The 18,933-nt window shown below is 70.7% G+C and overlaps 2 protein-coding genes across 3 annotated transcripts; one reads left to right on the top strand and one right to left on the bottom strand.

Moving 5' to 3' along the window:
• The first annotated feature begins 317 nt into the window (after positions 1 to 317).
• APC2 (APC regulator of WNT signaling pathway 2) lies at positions 318 to 16,627 on the top strand. Of its 2 annotated transcripts, XM_072845918.1 has the most exons (15): positions 318 to 387; positions 5,150 to 5,308; positions 5,430 to 5,520; positions 5,609 to 5,777; positions 5,849 to 5,957; positions 6,043 to 6,156; positions 7,012 to 7,089; positions 8,056 to 8,148; positions 8,227 to 8,611; positions 8,781 to 8,876; positions 9,047 to 9,186; positions 9,267 to 9,344; positions 9,425 to 9,541; positions 9,623 to 9,837; positions 9,928 to 16,627. In XM_072845918.1, exons 2-15 carry the CDS (start codon positions 5,168 to 5,170, stop codon positions 15,392 to 15,394), a joined length of 7,293 nt encoding a protein of 2,430 aa, XP_072702019.1. In that variant the 5' UTR covers positions 318 to 387; positions 5,150 to 5,167; the 3' UTR covers positions 15,395 to 16,627. The 2 variants fall into 2 exon arrangements, with proteins under 2 accessions (XP_072702019.1, XP_072702021.1); XM_072845920.1 differs by lacking the exons at positions 318 to 387; positions 5,150 to 5,308; positions 5,430 to 5,520; ... (4 more) ...; positions 8,056 to 8,148; positions 8,227 to 8,611 and having other exon boundaries at positions 8,798 to 8,876; positions 9,019 to 9,186.
• LOC140643724 (granzyme M-like) lies at positions 16,043 to 18,883 on the bottom strand. Its single transcript, XM_072845888.1, has 6 exons — positions 18,817 to 18,883; positions 18,451 to 18,610; positions 18,190 to 18,328; positions 17,614 to 17,868; positions 17,193 to 17,408; positions 16,043 to 16,179 (listed from the first exon to the last, which is right to left on the bottom strand). Exons 1-6 carry the CDS (start codon positions 18,881 to 18,883, stop codon positions 16,159 to 16,161), a joined length of 858 nt encoding a protein of 285 aa, XP_072701989.1. The 3' UTR covers positions 16,043 to 16,158.
• Positions 18,884 to 18,933: the final 50 nt, after the last annotated feature.

Below are 18,933 nucleotides of genomic sequence, written 5' to 3'. Positions count from 1 at the left end.
GGGGGGGGCTGCCCGGCCGGGGTCCCGCCTCTCCCGGGGTGACGCCGGGCTCAGCCCTGCACCGGGCAGGGGGCGGCCGCCCCCGGGGCTGATCCCCCCGGACACGGGGACAGCACCGGCCGGCTGGGGGGGGGCAGATTTGGCCCCAAGACGGGGTGGAAGGAGCAGATCCTGCAGATTTGGGGGGGGGGGATGATGAAGGTGAGGAGACCTGCGGGGCCCCTCCCCTCCCCTCCCGCCGGCCCCGGGGACCCCCCCGTCTGCCGCCCCCTAGCGGCGCCGCGGGGACATCACCGGCGGGGGGGGGCGGGGGCGGGATGCGGCTGCTCGGGGCCGCGCCGGCTCCTCGCCCAGCTCCGCAACGCCAACGCCGCCGCCGGGGATGAGGTACGGCCGCACCTGCCCCCGCGCCCCCGCGCCCCCGCGCCCCCGCGCCCCCGCGCTCCCGCACCCCCAAGGGGTCCCGGTGGCTCCGGTCGCTGCAGTCGGCGGCGTTGGGGGGAACGGGAGGGGCACCCCCGGGCTGGGCGGGAGGGGGATCGGGGTGCGGTGCTGGGTTGCGGGGGGCTGGATGCGGCCGGGGGCCCCGCTCTGCCCCCGCCCCCCGCGGCGGAGGCTCCCCCGGCCCTGGCTGCGCTGAATCCGCCGTCATGCGGCGGGCGCGGCTCCATCCCGGGGATCGGGGGATCTGGGGGGGGATCGGGGGTCCGGGGGATCGGGGGGGTCGGGCAGCGTTTAGCCCCCGCGTTCCGCATCCCCGGCCGCGGGGACAAAGGCCGGACAATGCCGGGGCTCCGCCGGGAGCCCCCGGGCGGGGGCGGGGGGGCAGCACCGACCGTCCCCATCCTCATCCCATCCTCTTCCCATCCCCATCCCCAGCCCATCCTCATCCCCATCCTCATCCTCATCCCATCCTGCGATGGGGGGCAGCGGGGCCCGCGGCTGGGGGGTCCCCGCAGGGGCGGCAGCTCGGCTCCCCGCGCAGCCCCTCCCGGTGCTCCTCGCCCAAAGCGCTCCCCCGGCGGGGCCGCTCCGGGAGCCTGGGGCTGAGCCCCGCACCTAAAGCCTCAAACCCGCACCCCCCCCCAAACCTGCCCCTCAAAAATCTCGGCCTCTAAACCAGCACCTCAACCCCACCCAGGGGTGGGGGATCCCATGGGGCCCGGTGCCATGTCCCCGGGCAGCGGGTGTCCCCAGCCACCCCTGGATGTGGGGTGCGAGGTGGGTGCTGCCCCGGGCACGGGCTGGTGACGTTCCTGCCCTCCGGCCCCGGTGCCCGTTCCCATGGCCACCCTGCCCGTGGGCTGGGGCGTGGGGTGGGTGGAGGGCTGGCCCTGGGGGTCCCTGCATGGGGGTTTCTCTGCTGGGGGCTCAGGGGACCCCAGCTCTCGCCCCACCGGGGCCCTGCCACAGCTCCACATTCGTCCGAAGGCCGTGACGTGCGTGTGCATGCGTGTGCATGCAGCATATGTGGCGTGCGTGCACGCGTGTGCACGTGCGTGTGGGAGCAGCCGCGGTGTGGGGGCGTGGGAGGGACGTGGGTGCTGCAGGGGGTCGGATGCTGCGCGTGGGGAGGGAGCGGGTCCCATGTGCCAGCGTCCCCGCCATGTGCCCGAGCCGCCCAGGAGCCGTGCGGGGGGGGGCTGCGTGTGCGGGGCCGGCCTGGTGCTCCCTGGGGTGGGTTTGCTGTGGTTGGGGGTCCCCGGGGCCGCCGTGCGCGGCCGGGTCGATCGGCAGGAGCTGGTGACAACACGCTGTTTGTTTAACGTCCCTGGGGGCTCTGGGAGCCGCAGCCGGCCGGGGGCTCAGATGTGGCTTCTGTCGGAGGCGGCTGCGCTCGGCCGACGCTGCAGGGCTGGGGCCGACCGTGGTCCCCGTCCCCATCCCCGTCCCCATCCCCGGTGCTGCTGGAGGGAGCTGAGGGGTGCGGGGAGCCTGGGGTGCAGGGCTCCCCCAGCCCTGCCCTGCTCTGCCCAGGCCAAGGCGGCCCCGGCCAAGGTTGGCACAGTGCGGTGAGCGGTGCGGTGGGCAGCGCGGTGCAAAAGGCTGATGCAGTGGGTTGGACGGCGCAGGGGAGGACAGGGCAGCGCGGCAGGCAGGGCGGTGGGTGCCGTGGGCAGGGCGGTGGGTGCCGTGGGCAGGGCGGTGGGTGCCGTGGGCAGCACGGTGCAGTGGGCGGCGCGGAGGACGGTGCGGTGCGGTGGGCAGCGCAGATGCTGCTTCTCCACCCGCTGATCTGCTGCAGCATCTGCCCTGCCGAGACCGTGCCGGATGGATCCAGGCCCTGCCAGCGGCCTCGGCCGGTCCTGGGGTGCCCTGAGCAGGGAGGGGCAGCTGTTGGGTGTCAGAGGAGTTGGGTGCCCAGGGCCCCGAGCCATCGCACCCCGCAGGGTGTGCCCACGGCAGCCCACGGCCCTGCCCGGGATCCAGCCCCGGACGGGGGGACACCGGCTCCCGTGGGACAGCGACCGTCACAGTGCCGGAGCCTGGGCTGCGGGAGCGTAGCTGCAGCCCTGGCCCCCCCTTCCCTGCAGCCCTGGCCCCCCCTTTCCCCGTTGTGTCTAGACGCTTCGCAAATGCAGGTGCCGCCGCGCCAGCCCCTCCCCGCAGGCTGCAGATCCCCAGCGCTGCTGCAGGCCGCCACGCTCGGCCGCCCCAGCCAGGGGACCTGGGGGTCCAGAGCTCAGGCTCCCCCCCATCGACCCCCAGCTCCCCCCCCCCAGGGTCCCCTGGCCAGGGCAGGAGAGGGGCAGGACCCCTGGGGCGAGGCTGGTTGGGGGGCTCGTGGTGTGGGGTGCCCCAGCCCTGCAGCTGCACTGACAGCCCCCCCCCCCCCAGAGATGGGGGGGGTCCCACAGACTGGCCACCGCCCCACTGAGGGGCTGCAGCAGCCCCCAGGCTCTTCCAGCCGCTGTCTGCCCCAGCAGCATCCCACCCCCTGCAAACCAAAGCTGTCACCGCAGAGCTGTGGGGATGGGGGTCCTGGGGGGGGAACAGCTTCGTGCCTCAGTTTCGTGTCCCCCCCCCGTGCAATGGGGCTGGTGCCGTGAACTGCCTGGTGTCCAGCAGCCGAATGTCCCAGCGCGTCGTGGCCTGCTGCAGCATGACACAGCACCGTGGGGAGGGCGGCCGGAGCACCCCGGCATCGCGCAGGGCGGGGGCACCCTGTGGGCAGCCCCGGGGGAGGGGGCTCAAGCAGCACCCACCCCCAGCTGAGCCGGGGGGACTCCTGGCTCTGAGCAGGTCGGTCGGCGCTGAGAGGTTTGGGGTGCCGGGGGGGAGGTGGGGACATGGTCCCCGGCAGGCGCGGGAGCCCCCGGCTGTCATCCTCACCCCGCTGTGTCCCCCAGTGCTGAACCCCCCCTGGCTGGTGGGCGCTCGGGAAGGGCCATGGACCAGCCTGTGCTGCCCCATCCGTTGTCGCCGTAGCAACAGGAGGCCCTGCTCATCCCCCATCCCGCATCCCTCATCCCTCATCCCGCATCCTGCATCCCGCATCCCTTCCCTCATTCCACATCCCGCATCCCGCATCCCTCATCCTGCGTCCCGCATCCCACATCCCGCATCCCTTCCCTCGTCCCGCATCCCTCATCCCTCATCCCGTATCCCGCATCCCTTCCCTCATCCCGCATCCCTCATCCCGCATCCCGCAGCCCTCTCCCATCCTCCCGCACCCCGTCTCCTCCCTCCCGCACCCCTCATTGTCCATCCTGCAGCCCAGCCCCGCAGCCTGTGTCCTGATCCTGCAGCCCTCAGCCCACCCCCACCATCCTTCTGCCGCCTCCACCCCGTGCTCCCCCACCCTCACCCCCCCGCAGCCCCATGCCCAGCCCTCCCGGGGGTTCTTTCTCTCCTGGGGGGGTCATTTTGCCGCCTGGGCAGTGATGGGGGGGGGGGGGATTTGTACCGTGGGGTCTTTGTCTCGCTCCGGGAGCGTGGCTGGCCCCGGCACAGCGTGGGCAGAGGGCGGTGGGGAGGGGGAGGCACAGCCCGGGGCAGGACCCAGGTCGGGGCAGGATGGGGGGGGTCCCCAAGTCGGTGTGGGGTGCAGGGACAAGGGAGCAGTTTGGGATGGGGGCTGGGATGGCTCCTGGGGTGGGAAGGACATCGGTGGGGCCTTGGGGAGGGTGCTGGGTCCCAGCACTGTCTGGTGGGGCTGCTGAGCTGGAAGGGGGGGTGCTGGAGCCCCCCCAAAAGGGGTCGCGGAGGCAGAGGGAGCCCAGGGTGTTCGGGCAGCTTTGGGTGGGCAGGGACACGGGCAGTGCCGGGGATCGATCCCTGCTGCTGCCCCGGGCAGCCGCTGTCCCTGACCCCGCTGCGGCAGGGGACGGGCCCGATCCTGCCCCACAGCGCTGTGGGGGATGCGGGGAGGGAAGAGCAGGGGGGTGCAGTTGGGTGGGGGGGAGAAGGGGACCCCCTGCCGCTGTGCACCCCCCCCCATCTGTGCACACCCATTGTACGCACACTCGTGCACAGACGTGGCGCTGATGAAGGCGGCGTGGGGCTGTCGCGCTCTCGGCCGCCAGCCTGACCCGCTGGGGCGGTGACGAGGGGGTCCCCGTCCCTGTCACCCCCCCCCCCATGCCCTCATGTGCCGGTGCAGCGTGTGCCCCCCCGGCAGGTGCGAAGGGAGGCCCCAGGCGCTGCGGCAAGGAGGAGGTTTGGGGGGCCGGGGCCAGCTGGGGGGGGGACAGGGGGGTCTGGGGGGCTGGAGGGGACAGAGCAGGGCTGGGGACCCTGCCGGGGGGGCCGGGGCTGGCCCTGCTGCGGGAGGGAGCGAAGCGCGAGATGGTTCGGAGAAGGAGAAGACAAAAGCGAGACAAAGGGGGAAGGGAGCGGAGGGCTGAGCTGCTGCGGAGGATGGAAACCAGGCAGGGGCTGGCAGGGGGCTGGGGGGGCCGGGGCCGCTTGCCTGCGGGGGGGCCGGGGCCCGATGCCCACGCCGCGCTGGGGAGGGCCCTTCTGGGAGGTTTTGGGGGGCTCCAGCTCTTGCCGGGGCACTCTGCCCCCTCCCTGGGGCGGGGGTGTGGGTGGCGGGGGTCCCCCGGGCTGTGCTGCGGTCTCAGGCAGGTGTTGGGGTGCTGGCGGGCAGTGAGGGTGCTGCAGGGAGCACCCCGGGGTGCTGCCCACCTCCTCCCCATGCCTGCAGGCGCTGGAGGAGGTGAAGATGTCTGGCTCCATCGCCTCGTACGACCAGCTGGTGCGGCAGGTGGAGGCGCTGAAGAAGGAGAACAGCCACCTCCGGCGGGAGCTGGAGGACAACTCCAACCACCTCTCCAAGCTGGAGAATGAGACCTCGGACATGAAAGTGAGGACAAGCCCAGGAGGGACCCGGCCCCTGCGCTGGGGCTGTGGGGAAGGGCACACGGGGGCTGCCCTCCGTGTTCCTCTCCCCCCCCCGCGCCCCGACCTCTCCATCCCTGTTTTAGGAGGTCCTGAAGCACCTCCAGGGCAAGCTGGAGCAGGAGGCGCGGGTCATGGTGTCCTCGGGGCAGACGGAGGTCCTGGACCAGCTGAAAGGTGGGTGCCCAGGCATTGGGGGGGGGGGGGGGGTGTGCGTGTGGGGTCCCCTCCAAGCCCACCTTCACGCCGCTGTCCCCGTCCCCAGCCCTGCAGATGGACATCACCAGCCTCTACAACCTCAAGTTCCCACCGGAGGTGGCCGGAGCCGGGCGCAGCGCTGAGGACACTCAGCCACCACCCGCATCCCACCGGGACAGCTCCGGGGACCTGGGCAGAGCCACCCTCCGGCTGCTGGAGGAGCTTGACCGGGAGAGGTGATGGCCGGGGGGATGCACGGGGCTGGGGGGGCCGGGGGCCGTGCTGACGGGGCTCCCCCCCTCCCTAGGTGCTTCCTGCTGGGCGAGATCGAGAAGGAGGAGAAGGAGAAGGTGTGGTACTACACCCAGCTGCAGAGCCTGGCCACGCGCCTGGATGAGCTGCCGCACGTGGAGACGGTGAGCGGGGGGTGTCCCAGCACCCCCCGGCCCCGGGGCGCAGGCAGGACCCCGTCCCCCTCATGCCATCCCCCTCTCCCCCCAGTTCTCCATGCAGATGGATCTCATCCGGCAGCAGCTGGAGTTCGAGGCCCAGCACATCCGCTCGCTGATGGAGGAGCGCTTCGGCACGGCGGACGAGATGGTGCAGCGGGCGCAGGTCAGGGCGGGCGGGAGCCGTCCCTTCCCCTCCTCGCTGCCCCCGTCCTGTGCCTGGGGGGCTCCAGCTCCCTCCCCGCTGCACCCTGCCAGCTCCAGCCCCGCGCACCCGCGCACACCCGGTCCTGTGCACCCTTGCACCCAGCACCGTGCATCCTCGCACCAGCCCTGTGCACCCTCACACCCAGCTCCTTGCACCCGGCGCCGTGCATCGTCACACGCAGCTCCTTGCACCCTTGCACCCAGTTCTTTGCACCCTCACTCCCAGCTCTTTGCACCCTTACACACAGCTCCTTGCACCCGGTGCCATGCATCGTCACACGCAGCTCCTTGCACCCTCGCACCCAGTTCTTTGCACCCTTGCTCCCAGCTCTTTGCACCCTTACACGCAGCTCCTTGCACCCTCGCACTCAGCTCCTTGCACCCAGTGCCGTGCATTGTCACACGTAGCTCCTTGCACCCTTGCACTCAGCTCCTTGCACCCGCTGCCGTGCATTGTCACACGCAGCTCCTTGCACCCTCGCACCCAGCTCCTCGCACCCGCTGCCATGCATCGTCACACGCAGCTCCTTGCACCCTCGCACCCATCTCCTGGCACCCAGTGCCGTGCATCGTCACACGCAGCTCCTTGCACCCGGTGCCGTGCATCATCACACACAGCTCCTTGCACCCTCGCACCCAGCTCCTTGCACCCAGCTCTGTGCACGCTTGCATCACCTCTGCACACCCTCACGCCCAACCCTGTGCGCCCTGGCACATTGCACCCAGCCCCGCGCACCCTCACGCCTGGCTCTGGGGGTGCTGGGGGTCCCGGGGGGGGTCCCAGTCCTCGCCGACACCCGCTCCGCCCCCACAGATCCGCGCATCCCGGCTGGAGCAGATCGACAAAGAGCTCATGGAGGCGCAGGATAAGGTGCAGCAGCCGGAGCCGCAGGTAGCGGGGACGGGGCTGGGCCCGCCCGGGGCCAGGGGCCGGCGTCGGGGTCCGTCCCTGCTCCCCACGGGGCGGCGGAGCCTGCGGAGGCTGGAGGAGGGGGCCAGGCGCAGGCCTCCGCCATTGTCCCCGTCCTGTCCCCATCGCCCGCCAGCGCGGCACAGCCAGGGCTTTGTGTGGCTCGGGCACCGTGAAATGGGCAGTTGCCATGGAGACGAGAAGTAGGCCATGGTGCGCGGCGGGCGGGCGGGTGGACGGGCGCGGTGGCTCCCGCGGCATCTGCTGCCGCCAGAGCGGGGACCCCGCCGTCGCCACGGCCCCGCCATCATCTCCGGCCCCTCCGGCCCCACAGCCCCGCCATCATCTCTGGTCCTGCCATCGCCACGGCCCCGCCATCGCCTCCGGCCCCTCCATCCCCACGACCCCTCCATCACCTCCAGCCCCTCCATCACCTCCGGCCCCTCCATCATCTCTGGCCCCTCCATCACCCACGACCCTTCCATCCCCACAACCTCCCCATCACCACGACCCCTCCATCACCTCCAGCCCCTCCATCACCACAACCCCTCCATCCCCCACACCACCTCCATCATCTCCGGCCCCTCCATCACCCCCAGCCCCTCCATCGCCCCAGCCAGCCCCACATCCCGCACGGCCCCTCCATTGCCAACCCACGCGAGCAGCTCCGCGGGCTCGGCCCCAGCACAGTCCATACTGCCCGCCCCGCTCGCCTCGCCCACGCTTTTCCTTTCCCGAGCCTGCTGCTGTGGCAGCCCCCACCCCCATCATCCCCAATTCCGGCTTAAAACACAACCCCGGCATTGACGAAAGCAACAATTGCAACGACTGGGAAACGCTGCCGAATTTAATGGCACCAGCGGGTTCCTGAAAAGCGGGGAGGGGCCGGGCAGGGGGGGGCGAGGGCGGTGCATTGCGACCTGCCTCCATCTGCCCCCTCCTCTGCAGCTCTGCGGGAAGGTGCCGGGCATGGAGGGGGACGGCAGCCTGGACCCCCCGACCCACCCCGAGGAGGGGGGCAGCAGCCTGGGCAGCAGCAAGGTGAGGGGCAGCCGTGCCGGAGTCCGGCTGGGGTGGGGAGCGCGGGGCCGTGTGTAACCCCGAGTCCCCCTCCCGCAGGTGGAGGTGGTCTTCTGGCTCCTGTCCATGCTGGCCACGCGGGACAAGGACGACATGTCCCGCACGCTGCTGGCCATGTCCAGCTCGCAGGAGAGCTGCCTGGCCATGCGCAAGTCGGGCTGCCTGCCCCTGCTCATCCAGATCCTGCACGACTCGGACGGCGAGCCGGGCCCCCCCGAGAGCCCCGCCGGTGCCAAGGACGCCCGCATGCGTGCCAACGCCGCCCTCCACAACATCGTCTTCTCCCAGCCCGACGAGGGCCAGGCCAAGAAGGAGATGCGGGTGCTGCACGTGCTGGAGCAGATCCGCTCCTACTCGGAGACCTGCTGGGACTGGCTGCAGATGCAGAGCAGGGACGGGGGCAGAGGCCCCGAGGGCAGCGCGGGTACGGGGGCGAGCGGGGTGCCAGCGCGTGCGTACACGCACGCATGGCGGTGTGCCCGCCCGCGAGCATCCGCGTGTGCCGGAGGCAGCAGGCGATGGCGGGGGCGGGGGGGACACGACACCATCGGTGCCAGACCCCCAGGGCTGACCCCCCGCCTCTCCCCACGCAGCGCCGGTGCCCATCGAGCCCCAGATCTGCCAGGCCACCTGCGCCATCATGAAGCTCTCCTTCGATGAGGAGTACCGGCGGGCCATGAACGAGCTGGGTGAGCGCGGGGTGGGCGCAGGGAGGGGGCTCCGTCCCTTTTGCACCGCAGCCGTCCCTGCCCACCCTTCTCCCTGGTGCAACAGCAGCAGCGCTGGGGAGGGGGTGCCGGGGGGGTGGGGGACGGAAATCCCTTGCCCAAGTCACCCCCCGTCCCCTCGCGTCCCGCAGGCGGGCTGCAGGCGGTGGCTGAGCTGCTGCAGGTGGACTACGAGATGCACAAGATGACGAGCGACTCCCTGAACCTGGCACTGCGACGCTACGCGGGGATGGCCCTCACCAACCTCACCTTCGGCGACGTGGTCAACAAGGTCCTGGGGGGGGTTGCGGGGTGGGGAGTGGGGCTGGGGGGGCTGCGGCATCACCCTCACCATCCTCATCCTCCCCACAGGCGACGCTGTGCTCCCGCCGGGGCTGCATGGAGGCCATTGTGGCTCAGCTGGGCTCCGACAGCGAGGAGCTGCACCAGGTGGGTGCCGGTGGCGTGGGGGGCTCCCCCAGGGAGGGGGGGTGGTCCCTGCACCCACCCGCCCCATTCCGCCCTCCCAGGTGGTCTCCAGCATCCTGAGGAACCTCTCTTGGCGGGCTGACATCAACAGCAAGAAGGTGCTGCGGGAGGTGGGCAGCGTGACCGGGCTGACGCGGTGCGCGCTGCACGCCGGCAAGGTGAGCGCCGGGGCGGGTGGGAGCGGGTACCGGGGCGGCCGGCCGGGGGCTGACGGGTGCGCGTGTCCCCACCCGGGACAGGAGTCCACACTGAAGAGCGTCCTGAGCGCGCTGTGGAACCTGTCGGCGCACAGCACGGAGAACAAAGCCGCCATCTGCGGGGTGGAGGGAGCCCTGGGCTTCCTGGTGAGCACCCTCACCTACAAGTGCCAGAGCAACTCGCTGGCCATCATCGAGAGCGGCGGCGGCATCCTCAGGAACGTCTCCAGCCTCATCGCCACACGGGAGGACTACAGGTGAGGGTCGCCACGGAGCGGGGACGGTGCCGGGGAGGAGGGGGGGGTCAGGGACCGTCCTGATGGCTGGGGGTCCCCCCTGTCCCGCAGGCAGGTGCTCCGGGACCACAACTGCCTGCAGACGCTGCTGCAGCACCTGCGCTCGCACAGCCTCACCATCGTCAGCAACGCCTGCGGCACCCTCTGGAACCTGTCCGCCCGCAGCCCCCGCGACCAGGAGCTGCTCTGGGACCTGGGAGCGGTCAGCATGCTGCGCAACCTCATCCATTCCAAGCACAAGATGATCGCCATGGGCAGCGCGGCCGCTCTCCGCAACCTCCTCACCAACCGGCCCCCCAAGTACAAGGATGCCGCCGTCATCTCGCCAGGCTCCTGCATGCCCTCGCTCTACATGCGCAAGCAGAAGGCGCTGGAGGCCGAACTGGATGCCAAGCACTTGGCCGAGACCTTCGACACCATGGAGAAGCAGAGCCTGAAGAGCCAGAACGCCAAGAAGCCGACGCGGCACATAGAGAACCTGGTGAAGGACTATGCCTCCGACTCCGGCTGCTTTGACGATGATGAGGTGCCCAACGTCTCCACCGGCGTGGAGACGGCCAGCGCCTCCGTCCTCTCCATGTTCCTCAACTCCTCCTTCCTCCAGGGGCAGGCGCTGCCCCGGGCGCTGGCACAGAGGCGATGCCCGGAGCCAGAGAAGGATGGCAGCGGCAAGCCAGCTGAGCCCAAGAAGCTGCCGCTGCCGGAGGATGACGTCTCGCTGGCCGCCGAGAAGTTGGCCAACAAGATCTCCAGCACAGTGGCCAAGATCGACAAGCTGGTGGAGGACATCTCCACCATGCACACGTCCTCGGATGACAGCTTCAGCCTCAGCTCGGAGGACCACTGCCTGGACTGGCAGTACGGCCCCGAGGAGGTGCACGAGGCGCGTGCCCAGTCCTGCTCGCCGTGCCGTCTCTCAGACACCGGCGGCTTTGCCAAGCGGGAGAGCCTGAGCCGGGCGCACACGCTGCTGCGACTCAAGACTGCCTACACCAGCCTGTCCAACGACAGCCTCAACAGCGGCAGCACCAGCGACGGCTACTGCACCAAGGAGCACATGAAGCCCTGCACCAGGGCCGCCTTCCTCGACTACCGGGACGAGCTGCAGCGGTACCAGAAGCGGCCGAGCCGGCTAGACCTCAAGAGCATCCTGGGCGGCAAGCCGGAGCGGGTCGAACCCCCCGCGCTCACGGGCAGGGACGCGGCCGAGCTGGACAAGCCGGAGCAGCGAGACCTGCCCGAACGGGCCAAGAAGACGGTGACTTTCCCCAGCCCCAAGACGCTGGACAAGGAGCCCGAGTGGAAGAAGGAGGCGGGCAGCAAGCCCTGCCCTGACCCCCAGGTCCGCACCATCAAACTCTCCCCGTCCTACCAGCATATCCCACTGCTTGAAAGCCTGGCCAAGAGCGGGGCAGCCGCTGCCGCCGGCCACCACCCCTCCCTCCTGGGCAGAAAGCAAGCCTGGCTCCCCCCTGCGCTGCTGCAGACGGCCGAGACCTTGAGCAAGATCCCAGAGAAGCTGCCTGCCCACCCACCAGCCACGACAGAGCAGGAGTCGGTGCAGAAATACTCGGTGGAGGACACCCCGATCTGCTTCTCCCGGTGCAGCTCCCTCTCCTCTCTCTCCTCGGCCGACAATGTGCTGGATGGGCAGAGCCACAGCGAGAACGACCTGGACAGCGACTCCTCCCTGGAGATCCTGGAGATGGAGGAAGGGGACGGGGAAGGTGAGGATGGGAGGCAGGAGAAGGACAAGGCGGCGGATCTGGGTCCGGCCACGCCGGTGAGGATTTCGCAGCCTATCACCATCCCCTTCCCGAAGCGTGACAAGGTCTTCCTGCGGGAGTCATCACCGTCACGCCAGGAGGACCTCACGCCCTCGAGCTCCTCGGAGAACTACATCCAGGAGACGCCGCTGGTGATGAGCCGCTGCAGCTCCGTCAGCTCCCTGGGCAGCTTCGAGAGCCCCTCCATCGCCAGCTCCATCCAGAGCGACCCTTGCAGCGAGATGATCAGCGGCACCATCAGTCCCAGCGAGCTGCCCGACAGCCCTGGGCAGACCATGCCGCCCAGCCGCAGCAAGACGCCCCTCTTCGAGCTGGGCTGCCAACCGGAGAAGGAGACCAGCCAGTTCAACATCCAGTGGGAGAACAACGTCAAGAAGTTCATGGAGATCACCGACTTTAAGGAACGCTTCCAGCTTCCCCAGGACCTGGACTCCATGGTCTACTTCACGGTGGAGAAACCCAACGAGAACTTCTCCTGCGCCTCCAGCCTGAGCGCCCTGCCCCTCCACGAGCACTATGTCCAGAAGGACGTGGAGCTCAAGCTGATGCCCACGTTCCCGGAGAAGAACAGCTTGAATTTCGTGGCTCACGAGAAGCGGGAGGAGCGGCGGGAGGAGCGGTACCTGGAGGGCCGGCGGCGGGCTGACCGCCCCGAGCCCCCCTCCGATGATGACATCGAGATCCTGAAGGAGTGCATCAGCTCCGCCATGCCCTCCCGCTTCCGCAAGGTGAAGACCTCCCTGCTCTCCGGCCAGGTCCTGCACCCCCAGACGAAGAAGCCGGTGCACGTCCCTGTGTACATGCTGGTGCCAGCCCACACGCACCCCGGCGTCCCCAAGCACCTGCGTGCCAGCGCCCGCGACCTCTTCAAGGACGACGACTCCTTCACTGACTCGGCTGACGGGACCCCCGTCAACTTCTCCAGCGCCGCCTCACTGAGCGACGAGACCCTGCGCTACCCGGCCACCGAGGAGGCTCAGCATCCCCACGGCGTGGGCACGGGGGTCCCGGTGGGGGTCCTGCCCGAGGGGCACCACGAGACGGGCAGCGCCGGCACCATCCCGGCCAGGAGAGCCACCTCCAGCAGCTCGGCGCCTGCCCAGCTGAGCTCAGCCTGCAAAGGGAAAGCGGGGTCGAGCCGTGGCCAAGGCGGGGAAGGCAAGCGGGGGAAGCAGCCCCCCGCCAAGAGCGGACCCAGCCTGGAGCTGGAGGTGGGGAGGACCAGCGGTCCCCCTGGGCGGAAGGACGCTCCCCAGGAGGATGGGGTGGCCTTCCAGTCGCTGTGCCACACCACGCCGACGGAGGAAGCCGTCTACTGCTTCTATGAGCAGGACTCGGATGAGCTGCCCGAGGCGGGCAGGGAGGTGTCTGGCAGCAGAGCCCAGCCCAGCCGGGTGCCCAGGAGGGAGCGCTGGGGCGGCTCTGTTCCCCGCAGGGAGCCCGAGCCTGGTCCCCGGCCGGCGAAGGCGAAACCCCAGAACAACCTCATCGCTGACGAGACGCCGCCGTGCTACTCCCTCAGCTCCTCCATGAGCTCCCTGAGCGATGCCAACCTCTCCGACGGCGAGGAGCGGGGCCAGCCCTGCGGCAAAGCCCCCCAGCCGCGGTCGGCCGCGGCAGTGGGGCAGGCACAGGGTGGCTCCCCCAGCTCCCCCAGCCTCAACTCGGAGGATGACCTGCTGCAGAAGTGCATCGGCTCGGCCATGCCCAAGCGCCGGCGGCCCTCGGCTCGCCGGAGGACGGTGGAGCGCAAGCAGAAGCCGCTGGGCACCGGCGGGAGGGAGCGGAAAGCGGAGGCGAGGCATTGCCCTGCCGAGGACGCCGGATCCGACCGGGGCTCGGACCTGGACAGCGTGGAGTGGCAAGCCATCCAGGAAGGTGCCAACTCCATCGTCACCTGGCTGCACCAGGCTGCTGCCTCCCTCTCACGGGAGCCTTCCTCCGAGTCCGACTCCATCCTCTCCTTCGTGTCAGGGCTCTCTGTCGGGTCCACCCTGCAGCTCTCCCTGGGCAGGCAGGAGAAGAAACGGGCCGGCAGCGTGGCCGGCCGGGATGCGGTGAGGAGGGAGCACAGCAAGAGCCGCCCAGAGAGGAAGGATGTGCCGGGTGCCCGTCCTGCCGGCCGCGGAAACGCCAGGGCGGAGCGGAGCCCGGCACCCACCAAGCCAGCGCCCAACCTGCCCGTGGTCTTCCGCGGCAGGACCGTCATCTACATGCCCAGCCTGGCCAAGGACACCCCCAGCCCGCGGGCCGCTCTGAAGAAAAGCCCCGTGGCCAAGCCCGAGGCGCCGGCAGCCAAGAACCTCTCCCTGAGCCAGCAGCGCTCACGGAGCCTGCACCGGCTGGGCAAGCCCCCCGAAACCGGGGACCTGGCACTGCCCAAGAGGAGCACGACACCTCCTGCCCGCATCGGCAAGGGACCCCCCTCCTCGGGCTCCTCCCGCACCTCCACCCCCTCCCAGCACGCACCCAAGAAGCTGCCGTCGCCCTCCCAGCTCGCCAAGCAGGGTTCCCTGGCCACAGGCAAGGCGGGCGGCTCGCCGTCCCCGCCGGGACCCCCGGCCAGAGCCCCAGCCCCCAAGTCCCCGGCCCCCAAGCAGTCCAAGACGCAGAAGTCGCCCGTCCGCATCCCCTTCATGCAGAAGCCCAGCAGGAAGGTGCTGCCGGGCCGGGGGGCCATGCCGGTGCTGGAGGAGCAGGCGGACGGTGGCAAGGCACGGGGCAACGGGCCGGGGGCACCGGGGGGTGGCCGGCTCAACCTGGTGCGGATGTCGTCCGCTCGTTCCAGCGGGAGCGACTCGGACCGCTCCGGCTTCCTGCGCCAGCTCACCTTCATCAAGGAATCCTCCAGCCTGCTGCTGCGGCACCGCACCGAGCTCTCCCCGGCGCAGCCGGCGACCTCGCTGCCTCGCCGCACCTCGCCGCAGCGCAGCCGCACCACCCTCCCGGCCGTCTTCCTCTGCTCCTCCCGCTGCGAGGAGCTCAAAGCGGCCAAGCGAGCAGCCCCCAGCCCACGGCCCCTCATCCCCAGGGCCCAGCCTGGCGGCAAAGTCCCCGCCAGTGCCAAGCCGCCGCGGAGAACCAGCTCTGAGAGCCCGTCGCGGCTGCCGGTGAAGACCGGCATCCCCACACCCGAGCCCTTCAAGAGATACTCGTCCTCGCCCAACATCAGCGTGGTGCGGAGGACGGGCAGCCCTTCCTCCGTCCTCTCCGCCCGCTCCGAGGCTTCGGCGCGGCGGCGGCAGACCGAGGCGGCGCCAAGTGGGCAGCCGGCGAAGCCACCGGTGGTGATGATGAAGGGCACGTGGCGGAGGATTCGGGACGAAGACATTCCCCACATCCTCAAGAGCACCCTGCCCTCCTCTGCCCTGCCGCTGGCGGGCGCCGGCGAGGAGGAACGCCCTGGCACCCCCGGCCCCAGGAAGACCAGCGACGCCGTGGTGCAGACCGAGGACTTCTCCACCACCAAGACCAACTCCAGCACCTCTCCCACGCTGGAGACCCGCGAGGGGCCCCCGCACACCCGCGCCGCCTGCGACGGCGAAGCCCCAGCCCCCGCCAAGGCCACCCTGCCCATCTCCTTCGGCCACGACGCGCCGGCCGGGACCTTCCCCGCCAGCCGGCACGGCTCCCCGAGCAGAGCCGCCCGCGTCACCCCCTTCAACTACGTCCCCAGCCCCATGGCGGTGACGGTGGTGGCCGACAAGGCGGTGGAGAAAATCCAGGCTTGAGCAGCTGCTGCAGGTGAAGCCCCGGCGAGGGTCCCACAACACCCCCTGCCCCGTGAGAGCCGGCCAGGGCTGTGCTGGGGGGGATGGCGACGCGGGGCAGCTGGGGACTGGTGTGCGACCCCAACCTGCTGCCCCGGCTGGGGTCTTGCTGTACCGGAGCACCGCAGTTCCCAGTGCCAAGGACCGGGCAGAACTGGCGGGACCCGCTGGGCACTGGGGACAGGGCTGATGACCCAAACTGAGATGCGTCTCGGTGGCCATCTCCTCCCACCGATGGACGCCCCAGGACAAGGCGAGCAGGGGCCGTGTCCCCACTTCCCCCCATCCCGCTCATCCGCCTCGGGCAGAGGCTGAACCAGGGCCTGATCCTGCATGCCGGGAAGACGGCGCACTGCACCCCAATGCCAGGTCTCCGCTGCATGCTTCAGCTCGTCTTGGCACCAACACCCGGCCCCGCCAGCAATTGCAGCTCATTTATTAACGAGGGGAGGGAACGCGCAGCGGGATCAAGTCAGGGAGAAGCTTCATGGGGGGGACAGTGCATGGCCGCAGGGAGACGGGGCTGGGACCCCCCGTTTGTGCTGCTGGAGGCTCCTAATTAAGGTGCCCGGCTGATTGCTAATGAGTAACCCGCAGCTGTGGTGCTTGCACTGCTTCAAGGCGGCGTCGAGTGGAAAAGGTACGGGAGGAGCTGGGCAGGGGCTCGCTGGTGGGCGGCTGGGGTCCCGCGGGGCTCGTCCCGGGGGGCTGCTCGCAGGGTCGCGTCACTGGGCTGGGGAGCTGCCCTGGGAGGGGACAGGGTGCTGAGCTGGCACCGGGGTGCCCAACCCCTGGGGAAGGGTCTGGGGTCCCTCACCCCCATCCGCAGCCCCCCCGCCCCAGGGTGGAAGAGCCCCATCCCGGCTGGCAGCCAGGACCCCGGCGCATCCCCGTGTGCCGTGGACACGAGTCCATCCAGGACTGGATTACGCCCACAAGCACAGGGGCTCCCAGCCCCAAAGCACTGGGGATGCCCCCCTCCTGCTGCCGGTCGGCCCCGTTTGCCGAGGTGGGGGCCCTGGGGAGCAGGATGGGCTGTGGAGGGGCCCCCCCGACCCCTTGGGTGCCTCCCGGTCCTCCCACCCCACCGCTTGCTGCCTGCTTTGGGTGGGGTGACCTATGAGCCCCCCACGTAGCAGTGCCATGGGGGTGCTGCAGGGACAGCCACGGGGCTATGGGGACACGTGCGGGGCACCCTGGGATACACATGGGGGGGTGGGGACATAGCGAGGGGCTCTGGGGAGCTGCACCGGGGCCGTGGGGACGCGCAGTGGGGCCACAGGGGTAGGCACTGAGGCCAGGGAGACACCAGGGCTGTGGGGACATGCATGGGGTCCCCGGGGACGCGCAGGGGGGCCGTGGGGGTGCGCACACCCCGGTGCCCGCTGGAGACCTCCGCTCCGGCAGCGGCTGGGGGGCTGCAGCCAGCACAGCGGGACTCGGGGCTGGGGCTGAAGAAAAGGGGGCAAGGTCCCCAGGGCAGCACGCGTCCCCACTCCCGAGTGCCGCAACCGAGCGTAGGATGTGCCAGGAGGGCCAGCGCCGCCGCACGTGCTCGGCTGCGGCCCCGGGTTCAAGCCCCACTGCCCAGCTCTGCTCTCGCCCGTCTCTGCTCCGTGCGTGCCTGTCGGCTTCAGCCCTCCTCTGCGGACAATCCCGCCGGGTTTCACGGTGCCCTGCTTCCCCCCATCGCTGTATGTATGTACTAAGGATGTTATTTTACCGGGACTCTGGACAGTATTAAGAATTAAAAGCCAACCTGTGTAAATAGGAAGGGGTGGTCTGTCTGTCCCGCACGCCCGGGCTTTGGGGAGCCACAGCCCCGCCGCAGGGTTTGCCGGATCCATTTCTTGTGCTTCACGGCCGAGGTGGCGACTGGTGGCTTGAGAGGGTCGGTGAAGTCCGAGCCGGTGAAGGACAGGACGCCGGCCACCTCTGCCCGCTTCCCGCACACCAAGGGGCCCCCGGAGTCACCCTGGGTGGAGGTGACAGTGGGGAGCAGACCCCAACCGGGGGCCAGGGACCCCATCATGGCTGGGGGGACATTTCGCATCTCTGCTCGGGGTGAGCATCCTCCCCGGAGTCCCCCGCACCCGGGAACGGCGGCTCGGGGTGGGGACAGAGCTTTGCAGGCGGTTGGACCCCTCGCAAAACCCTTTAGCCCCCTGCCAGCTCCTCACCTTGGAGGGTGCCGAGCCCCTGTGGCGTCCCTGGAAGCAGATCATGGCGGAGGTGATGCCGCCGTTCCAGAAGCGGCTGTTGTTGCACATCCGCGCGTCCAGCACCGTGACCTCCAGCTCCTGCAGCGTGGGCGAGAGCCCGCCGCGCCTGCGGAGGCCCCAGCCCGCCAAGCTGCACGCCGCCCCGGCCACCGGCTCCCGCCTCAGCAGCCTGATGAGCCGCCGGGTCCTGCTCAGCGTCACCGTCCCCGCCAGCTGCGGCCGGGGCGATGGGCAGCGTCAGACCCCCCGCCGACGCCAACGGACAGGGAGCACCCCGCTGCCGCAGGTGGGCGGCTGAGGGCGAGCGCCGTGCCGGCGCAGCACCCACGGGTGCGGGGAGATGTCACCCAGCTGTGAAAGCGCTCGGAGGTGAGAAGAGGAAATGTCACCCAGCCCCTCGCCCCGGCTGAGAGCGCGGCTGCACCGATGCAGCGTGAACCCGCTCGGATCCCTCCCCGGCAGCGCTTCCTGGCACCGCCAACGGTCACGCCAGCCCCACGGCAAACCCTTCCCCGCGGCCGGTGCGAGCCCCACCTGGAGCAGGAGGATGTCGTTTGCCATCGTCTGCCGGTCGTAGCCAGGGTGGGGACAGACCGCCCGGATGGGGAAGGTCTGCGTGGCCGCCCCGCGCTCCCGCAGGCTGTGCAGGCCCACCACCACCGTCCCCGCGGCCCTGGCAGCGGGAGCCGGTGTCGGTGGGAGCCCGGTGCCGGCCACGGCCCGGTGCCGGCCACACGGAGCCCCGCCGAGACCCCCGTCCCTGCGCCGGGCAGGACGCGGCCGCTCCAGCCTCACCCCCGACGGAAGCAGTGGGCGGCCGTCAGCACCCAGCGCTCGTGCAGCAGCGCTCCCCCGCAGGCGTGAACCCCCCCAAACTGGATGGACACCATGTAGGGCCGGGAGTGGGGTTTGGCCTCCCGTCCCCCGATCACCGACGGCTGGAGCCAGCCCTGCGCTGCCGGGGAGAGGAGAGCCTGTCCGGGTCGATCCGCCACCGGGCCGCTGCCCCACCGAGAGGGAAAGGCTGGGGGTCCCCAAGCAGCCCCCCTTGTCCCCCCCAGTGCATCCAGCCACCCCTGCAAGCTGGCTGCCACCCCCCCGCTGCCGCCAGCGATGCCAAGACCCCACCGGCCACCCCCAGCCCACCGCCCCGGTGCTCACCCAGCCCGGCCAAAGGGAGAATCATCAGCAGCAGCAGCAGCAGCCCCAGGCCATCCCTCGCCCCCATCCCTCGCCCACCCACGCCGCGTCCCTCCGCGGAGGCGATGCGACGCTGCC

This window comes from Ciconia boyciana, chromosome 24, assembly GCF_034638445.1.
Source record: "Ciconia boyciana chromosome 24, ASM3463844v1, whole genome shotgun sequence".
NCBI classification, from domain to species: Eukaryota; Metazoa; Chordata; class Aves; order Ciconiiformes; family Ciconiidae; genus Ciconia; species Ciconia boyciana.
This window is presented reverse-complemented; position numbering and strand designations above follow the sequence as displayed.

Coding starts and splice junctions, on each gene's coding strand:
- APC2 (XM_072845918.1), top strand. CDS start 5,168: ATGTCTGGCTCCATCGCCTCGTACGACCAGCTGGTGCGGCAGGTGGAG. Junction 5,521..5,608: donor GGTCCTGGACCAGCTGAAAG/GTGGGTGCCCAG, acceptor CCCCGTCCCCAG/CCCTGCAGATGGACATCACC. Junction 9,542..9,622: donor GCGCGCTGCACGCCGGCAAG/GTGAGCGCCGGG, acceptor CACCCGGGACAG/GAGTCCACACTGAAGAGCGT.
- LOC140643724 (XM_072845888.1), bottom strand. CDS start 18,883: ATGGGGGCGAGGGATGGCCTGGGGCTGCTGCTGCTGCTGCTGATGATT. Junction 18,329..18,450: donor GCCCACTGCTTCCGTCGGGG/GTGAGGCTGGAG, acceptor TCCCGCTGCCAG/GGCCGCGGGGACGGTGGTGG. Junction 17,409..17,613: donor GGGGCTCGGCACCCTCCAAG/GTGAGGAGCTGG, acceptor ACCTCCACCCAG/GGTGACTCCGGGGGCCCCTT.